At 40.7% G+C, this 8,787-nt stretch overlaps 1 protein-coding gene across 1 annotated transcript in view; it reads left to right on the plus strand.

Moving 5' to 3' along the window:
- Positions 1-8,377, plus strand: part of SLC9A7 (solute carrier family 9, subfamily A (NHE7, cation proton antiporter 7), member 7) — a 39,791-nt gene extending 31,414 nt beyond the window's left edge. Inside the window, exons 16-17 of the mRNA XM_010001197.1 lie at positions 1,648-1,753; positions 7,962-8,377. Of these exons, the coding sequence (XP_009999499.1) occupies positions 1,648-1,753; positions 7,962-8,210 (355 nt within the window). The 3' untranslated portion in view covers positions 8,211-8,377. The remainder of the gene's footprint in view (positions 1-1,647; positions 1,754-7,961) is intronic.
- The last annotated feature ends 410 nt before the right edge of the window (positions 8,378-8,787 follow it).

Below are 8,787 nucleotides of genomic sequence, written 5' to 3' on the forward strand. Positions count from 1 at the left end.
GAAAGATTTTCTATGGGAAAAGATTTTTCTTAGGGAAAGGTTTCTATGAAATTCATGATAAGGAAACTGACACCCAGAGGCAGAGCTGTCTTACTGTATTTTAAGAGGTAAAATTCTGCTTCTTCTGTTGCAAGGAGGCCTTCAAACATCAGCTGGGTTTTTGAGTAGAAAGGCAATTTTGAAGTCTCAAATTTCACCCTTGGCAAAGGGAACTTAACTTGAAAAAGATGCAAGCATGATGCATTTGGCAGAATGTTCTGATGCTGGCTATTGTCTGCAGAGGTCTGTGTGGATGCATAATTGGGAACTTCATTCCTGTGGAATGCAGAGTTCATTTAATGTCATGGGCTGTTCCCTGGATTCACCCACAATTGTTAAACACAAGGAAAAGTGCAACTTTGAAGTCCCAGATGTCTTTTACTGGGTTTGTTTTGTTAACTGTGCCTGTCTGCCACAGGGCAATCTGGAGGCTGGTGGGTTAGTGTGAGGAGGAAGAGTTTGTTTCTTCCCAGAACTGGGTGTAGCCACACTGTTAATGGAGGAGGGAAGCAGGAAACATTAACTCTGCCTTGGCATAATCATGCAGTTATATACTCAAGTCAACATGCCATGCCAGGCTCTGCTGAAGGGGAAGGATACATCTCTGCTAAAAAGCCTCTTGCTTAACTCTCTTTCTCCTAAGCACCTTGATGTGTGGAGAGGATCAAGGAAGCTATTATATTCACAAATGGACTTGATCCTCGTGCTGCTTAGAGGCCTAAGAAACTACAATACCTGCAATATATATTTACATTTAAAATAATCAGACTGACTTAAAAAAAAATAATGAAACAACCCAAACCCCTGTGATGTCAGACAATGCTTGGAAGTTCCAACACTCCCCCATGTTCTTGTGCAAGTCAAGATCAGCCTGCTGCTCTGTAGCAGGGACCTTTTTTTTGATTCCTCAGCATTTCCTCAGGCACGTCATCAGCCTGGAGTACTAGTGTGAATGAATATGGATGTACCTGAGGGTAGACATATGAAGAGAGGTGTAAAGGCACCTTCCTTTCCCACCCCTATGCCTTCTCAATGCACTCTAGGTAGCACTGCTTTCCTTCCACACTTCCTTCTGTGTGACCCTTTGCATTTCTGAGGCTCTTTGTGGTGTGTGTCTGCACTGCAGCGATGTCTTTGAGCCTCGCCAGAGTAAGATCTCTGTGGCTCAGTGACCAGCTAGGAGTTGAAGCGGCAGCACTGCTTGGAGGATGTTAGATAGACAGTGTTGCCTTATTTTCCTGCACTGAGCCACAGAGGTATGTCACTTTGTTGCCTCTAGCTTGCTCCCTTGGCACCCTGCTCCCATATGCAGAGCAGGAATACCTTTGGACCTATTAACACTAAAGCACTTGTACCTCTGCTCACTTGTTTTGGCCCTAGAGAGTCCAAAAGCTTAAAATATTACCACTGCTTGAAACTTGTAAGAGAGTTAACTAGTACCCTTGCAGAAAATGTGTAAGTAGAGAAACTGCCCTTGGAAGGATCAAGGGGAAAATATTGGGGGGGGAATTGTACATAGATCAAGTCAGACCCATGTTTGTGTACAATTGTCTTTTTATTTTTAATAGTTCTTTTCCAGCACTGGTGTGTTTTCCTTAACTGCTTAAGTTACTTAAAGCCAATTCTCACTCACAGTGGCCCTCCATTAACCACAACTCTACCCAGCTGGTGTGGCCTGATAGCCCGCTGTCTGACAAGTCCCCAGGTTTATGATGTAAGTAGAACAACTCAATATTTCTGTTTTGTTTTGTACTTATTTAACTCCAGCAAAGGAGGGGTTTGTTTTTCTCTTTTTTTTTAGACAAAATGTTGGTGTGGTACAGGTCTCACAAGAAAGTGCTGGGTTGGCCTAGGCACAAAAGATTCAAGATACTCTTCCTTAAAGCAACAGCTTCTGTTAGTAGAAATCAGAGATTATCTTATTGCTGAAATACTGTGTTAAAGAAAAAACACCAAACAAACACATTTAAGGACACTGAAAAATTACAGGCCTAATCAATAACCAGTTCTTAGTGATTAACTTCAAAATACTTAGTCACTTCTTAATGCTTTCAGACAAGATACTTCCCTGTTACTGCCAAACTTGTATTGAGGTCTCTTTCAGAGAAGACACTGACACATCTACCCATGCAGGAAAGAAATCTGGGAGAGTTTCCCTTCATTGTTTCCACTGTGAAATTTGACATCACGTTTCGGAAACCGTTAATCAGTTCCTTATCTCGACACGTCTTGAAATAATTAATGCTTCATTCTCCTGTTACTCTTGCAGAATCCTGATACATGTCATTCCTCTCTGCACAGTGCTTCTGAAATCTGCAACTTTTTATGAACTGCTTGTACATAAAACCATAGTACTACCTGACATCACTCAAATGTCCAGGTTCTCTGGAACAGTAACATCCCTGCTATGTTAAAGTAGTTTTGGACCACATTTCTATTAATCTTGTCCTTGAAAATTAATTTCACTTGGAACTTTGAAATACTTCTGTACATTTCTTTCTGGTATCATTAGTATTTTACTTTTTACCTGATAGTAAAATTTCAAAGAAATGTTAAATGTCTGCTGCCTGTTTGGAGCTGTTAGTAATGCAAGAAATTGGCCTTGTTTCCATCTTTGCAATGCCACAGGAGATCTTAAAACAGATCTAGGCTGCAAGGTACCCATTATTACAATTAGCCTACTTGTGTGTTGCCATTGTTTCTGTCTATGTATGATCTAATAAGATCAGTTACCCAGTAACTGAGGATCTAACCACATGAACATGCAAACTTTGGTTTTCATTTTCCCTAACAGTTGGGCTCCTTCTCCTTTTTAGCTACTACTGCATGTGGAAACTTATCTTTTAATTGGATTGGTTCTGTGACAAGCACACACACCCTCTTTGGGGTGTTACCTTCATAATTAAAATTACTTGTAAGGCTGTGTACTTTTTAAAGATATATAAGGTAGAACTTCCTCATTATCTTTATATATATATCTCCATATATATATATATCCATATATCTTGTGTGTGTGTGTTCCTATTTTGGTTCATTGCTGCATTAAATTTAGGAAAGAATCATAGAATGTATTGGGTTGGAAGGGACCTCTAAAGGTCATCTAGTCCAACCCTCCTACCATAAGCAGGGGACATCTCCAACTAGACCAGATTTCTCGGAGCCCCATGAATGACCTTGAATGTCTCCAAGGATGGGGCCTCCACCACCTCTCTAGGAAACCTAGAGTGATCCACCACCCTTAAAGAACTTTCTCCTAATGTTCAACCTAAATCTGTCCTTTTCTAGCTTAAAACCATTACCCTTTCTCTTACTGCTACATGCCCTTGTGAATAGTTCTTCCCTTCTTATAGGCCCCTTCAGGTATTGGAAGGTCATTATAAGGTCTACCCAGAGTCTTTTCTTTTACAGGCTGAGCAACCCCAACTCCCTCAGCCTGTAACTTTGAGATTTTCTTTCTATTTTTTTCAAGATTTCTGAACCCTGCAGTTGCTTGAATGTTCTTTGGGGATTTGCATGTTTGGATTTGCTACAGTGCTTGATTTTACCATTGTATTACTGGCTAAAAAGCTGTGAGATCTTCTTGCCTTGCTATGAAGTGCAGGTGAAGCAACTGAGAGCACCATGTCTTTGGACATAAAACTGCTTGGAATAGTTGTGCTTTTGTGAGAGATTTTCAGCAAAATGTAATGGTACATCTGACAGAATTAAAGACTGAATTAGACAAAAAAGACTGTAAATACTCAACAGAATGTAATACAGCTGGAAAATGTTTCCAAAAGCAGCAGTAAATCCTAGATCTCATTCAGGTGCATGTCTGAGCAGTTACGATATCTACATTGAGAAGAAAGCCATGCCAGTATGTGGCTGTACTGACTGTGTATTTGTGTATTGTTTCCAGCTTTTGGGTTTTGTTTTTGTTTGGGTTTTTCTTTTTGTTGTGGCGTTGTTCTGCCCCCTGCCCCCAGTTTTATTACAACCATATTTAGAATTAATTTTCCCTTCCATAAGTAGGAGCACATTTTTGTAATTAGATGCCAAAGAGGGGAGTTAAAACTTTGGAAGTTGAATATTCATATCATGTAGTCCACCTACAAGCAATTCCTAAGTATGAAATCATGTTCTCTAAGCTTGACTTCGCATGGTGTACATGTAAGATTCTGAGTCATTATGCAGGGATGAGGTACAGTGGCTTTTTTCCACAGCTGTCATTGCTGTTCCTTGCTGATGTTCTCCTGCTGCTTTAAGGCTGTGCCAATAGGCTCACCAATACGTGTTTCCTACCCAAAGAGAATCGAAGTTGGAACTTAAGAAATGAAAGGCTGTTTGTAGTTACAGTGTTTAAAATTATAGTTTTCAAAAATTCACTCCTCTTTTTCTCTCCTGGTGTTATCTTCAAGTGCATGACCATTTGGCTGTTCTTTCCAGTTTATCCCAGACTAATGTAGTTCACTTTTTCTTCCCATTTGATGTGTCCTTTGAAACTTTTGGTACTTCTCTGTTTCATCAAGCATTTTTATTCCACTTAAAAGAAGCATCCATGTTATCAACTGCTCTTCCTGATGAAACACTGGGAATATTTTTTTTACTTGTTTGTTCAGGGATGTGTTTTGTGTCCTACACATTCTCCCACCCATTTTATTTATTATTTTTTTAAAAGCATAATTCTTGCACAATACACAGTGTGACAACTTGGTAGGAAAGCAGAGGGAATTAAATAATTTTTCTAAATACACAAGCCCAGTAAAGAAATTTTATTTGCAGTCTCTAAGTCTTAGAGGAGGTAACTCTCAAAACTGGTAAGAAAACTCACTCATTCCTCCCCCCTCCCCTTTGTTAGTGCTTCTAGCTTCATAGTAAATGGTCTCGTTTCCTTGCTGAATTTGAACTCAGCTAAGAAATAGAGGAACTCTTAAGTAGAGCATCAGATTTAAGTTGAAATAGATTTTGCATGCATACTACCTGCTGCTTTTGTTTTGGAGCCCCATGATAGGTAGCTTCTGGTTGAAATGTTGCCATCCATGATGCCTGTTCTGTGTTCAACACCTGGTGCCTACCAGGGCTGTGTATGTGCTCCTTGTTGCCCTGCCTTAGGAGCCAATAAAGACTGGCTTTGTAAGCAGGAACTCTAAGATGTAGCTGTTTTTAAAGTCTTCAGCATGTTCTCTGGAGCATAAGCAGATTTTACCACAAATGGAGCAGAATGCTGAGAGGTCCCTCAGGGTTGTGGTCAGCACATCAACACAAAATCCACTCTCTTTTGTAGGGTTTTGGATTTAGGTACTTAGCCATTCTAGTTTGTCAGTTTAAGTACTGAGTTCAGACCTATGTTTTTTGAGAGAACTGAAGCTATTCCTACAGAACTGTAGGGGCCTGCAGAGGCCAGTTTAGGGTTATTCTTGGAAGAATTTCAAGTCTCTAGGGATCTGCTTGGATACATTTCCTGTCTGTCTTGAAAGAATTGTTCATGCTGCATGAAGCACAGTAGGTTTATTCATGCATCCTCTTTGCTTGCACACATAGCAAAGCCACATACTACATGGGATTGTTCATGTATGTTCTCTGGGGAACCATGAAATTAATTGCCTGCTGCTCATGATGCTGTTTGGCAGTGAAATAAGTAAGAGGAGCTTGGCTCATACAAGGCAATGTTTGTTCACTGTGCTGAGAGAAAACTTAGTTTTTCCTCTGGAACTGATCATGCTTACGTACATGAATGTACAGCCTGGGACAAACCAGCAAAGGCTGAGTTAGGATTTGCCATATAGTAGAAAGCCTGTGGCCTTCTCCCCTCAGTATCTTGCTTCCAAGAGCTCTACAGCCTTTTTGGGAATCTCAAGTGTACCCTATGTTCTTACCAGTTCTTATCTGCTAGATCCTTGCTGCAAGGACATTCTGTTCCATGGTGTTGTGGAGCCAGGAGAAGCTCTGTGAGCTTGTTGTAGCCACTCCATACGTGGTTCTGCTATTGTGGTACCTCCTCGTGGGCTGTCAGCCCTGCATTCCCCTCCTTGGTGCTTACCCAAAGGCAAACACCCTGACAGGCAACTCATGATACAGCTTCTCAGCTTCTTTGGCTCAGTCTATAGTAGCAAACTGCTTCCTCATCACTTGTTCTAGTTTTTCTGCCTTTCATCTGCAGTTGAATGTCTCTCTTTCAACAATGGAAATATATAGGCATGTCAGATTTTCCTAAACAGCTGATCAGTTGGTGTACCTTTTTTAAGCATCTTGCTCTTGTCCCTTTGGCTTTTTTGCAGTGGGGAGCTTGCAAAGGCTGCTGCTGCTGCCAGCTACAGTTGAACCCTTTGCTTCTGCCTTTTTTCTTTTTCAGATAGTGCCAGTAGTTCAGTGTTTTCTTTGCAATCAAAGCAAGCAAGCATCCTAAAGTATTTGCTACTTGAAAAAAGAGTCTTCTCTATCACAGTAACCCTGTCTCTAATAAGTCATGATATATTTGGATGCTACAAAGGTTCTAAGGAATTAGCATTCATTCTAAGTAGGGCTTGTCTTGCACCTGGCACTGAGCTGGACCATTTCTTTCATTGGTTTGGTAAACTCCTGACACCTCTTTCAGTCATCATTAGTTAAGTATTCTGTATCATCTAGAGGCTTCTGCTGCTTTAATTTGGCTTACTAGCATTCTGCAATAATGACAGTAAGCTTTCCCAGAAAGTTTGGTTTTACCAGGTGCTGCATTTTTCATAGTGGACAGGTCAGTCAGGGTTTCCAATCTGAAGTGCCCTGAACTCCTGTCCTGCAGAACAGGTAGGGCTTTCTGATCAGGCTGATGACAGGCATCCTATCTGCTGTAGCCTGTGCTTGCCTTCCTTTGCCCAAGTGGAAGAAAATGATCTGTTTTGGAAATGTAGCTTGATCAGTGTCTGGTCTACTGAGGAGAACAGCAATACACACACATCAGCTCTTTGCCAAGCAGGATGGGACTATTCTCACAGGGAAATACTTGCTTTCAGTTGTAAGAATGCAAGCTGATAGTACTGAGAGAACTTTCCTCAAATATGAGGAAACTCCATTTTCTGACCAATTCAGCTCTTTTCCCTTTGAAGACCATGTTAAAGGGGAGTAGAACATGGTACAATTGCTTGCTGTTGTGTTATGCTGCCTAGGGAAATTTAAGTGTTTTGTTATCCTTCAGCAATTTTTAGTCCTCAGCCACATATTTCATCCCATTGCTGCCAAAATAAAATCATAGGGTTTCATGGGCCTCTTTCTTAAATTGCTTTGAAAAGATAACATATCAGAAGTAGTTACAAAACTATGAAGCAAACTCTTATGAGTCTGTCTTACTTTCATGGCTCAGAAGTGTTCCTAAGAACTAGGTCAAGTAATTTTCCATTTAGTACCAGGTAAATGGAGTGAGCAGATAGTTTAAATGAGTGTTTAGTTTTCTGTCTATAACAAAAACTTGTTGAGGAAACCTTGAATGTAAAGAATTTGGGCCTAATGAGTTCTCATTAGTTTGCATGAGTCTTTTACTAATACAGTTGTCTAATTAGCAAAAGATGCAACTCCTACTTTGTATCTGGAGTAACTTAATTGTGGTTGGTCTCCAGCCTCTTTCTTGTACTGCCTTTGAAATGGCTGTGCAAAAACCAGTGTATACTGCTCATGTCTCCTATACTTCTAGTAAGCTTCCAGTGCTATTAAATTCCTAGTTATCTCTCTCATAATCTAGTCCTTGGATTCAGCTTGCCCTCACCTCTCCACAATAGCAATGGTTGCACAGGGAGCAGTAAGCTGCTTTGCAAACTGGGTTCAGGGTTATTTTTAACACTTCTTAGGGTGGTACTTCACCACTTGCTGCTTCTGTATTGACATGTATGTAAACTCTTCTGTTCATTTGCCTTCTTGGCAAAGACCAAATGCTGTGCACTGAACAAAGATTTTTTTTCTTCTTTTTTCAGAATCAAGAACAACTTAGAGAGGAGGATTCTGATTTTATTCTGAATGATGGTGATCTTACTGTGACATATGGTGATACAACAATAACTGCAAATGGTTCTTCTGGCCCCCACACAGCTACCACTAGCCTTGATGGCAGGAGAACAAAAAGCAGTTCAGAGGAAGCACTGGAACGTGATTTGGGAGCAGCAGATCAAGAAGTTACAAGCAGGGGTACCCGGCTAGTATTTCCTCTGGAAGACAATGCATGATTACTGACAGTAAAAATAACTCTTGCTCTGTGGATGGATCAAGGAAGACTGCAGGCCACGGTGTCACTTGAGGTGGGGATGTTTATTTAAACAAGTTAACACGCGTAAGGGGTTTTACTGAGGTCTGAAGATGTCACCTATTTTTTACTCAAGATGCTGACGGGGGGGTTTCTAAAGGTCTGGAAGTAGACGAATGAGAAAGCTGATCATTCTCCTCTTTTCAACTGCATATTGAATCCAAGTGTAGCTATCATGCTGCAGTTGTCCTGTTCAGCTGCAGCAGCTCTCCCTGAGAGGTACGTGAAAACACTATCATAAAACCACGCTTGGCATATCTTGGGAATATGGAAGAAGAAATATAAACATGATCATTATTCTGACATAAAGAGATGTGTGTGAGCTGAATGGGGAGAGACTCATTGTTAATGTCACTTGTGAGGTTGAGGAAAACTGAAGTCACACAGGCCAGTGCACGTGAGGACTACAGATGCATGTATGCAATGCTCTGTGAGGGGATCTGTTACTACAAGCTGTACTAATGCATTGCAAGGAAACAAGGGAAAATAAGATTTCCTCA

The sequence above is a fragment of the Chaetura pelagica genome, unplaced genomic scaffold (genome assembly GCF_000747805.2).
Source record: "Chaetura pelagica isolate M959 unplaced genomic scaffold, ChaPel_1.0 scaffold266, whole genome shotgun sequence".
NCBI classification, from domain to species: Eukaryota; Metazoa; Chordata; class Aves; order Apodiformes; family Apodidae; genus Chaetura; species Chaetura pelagica.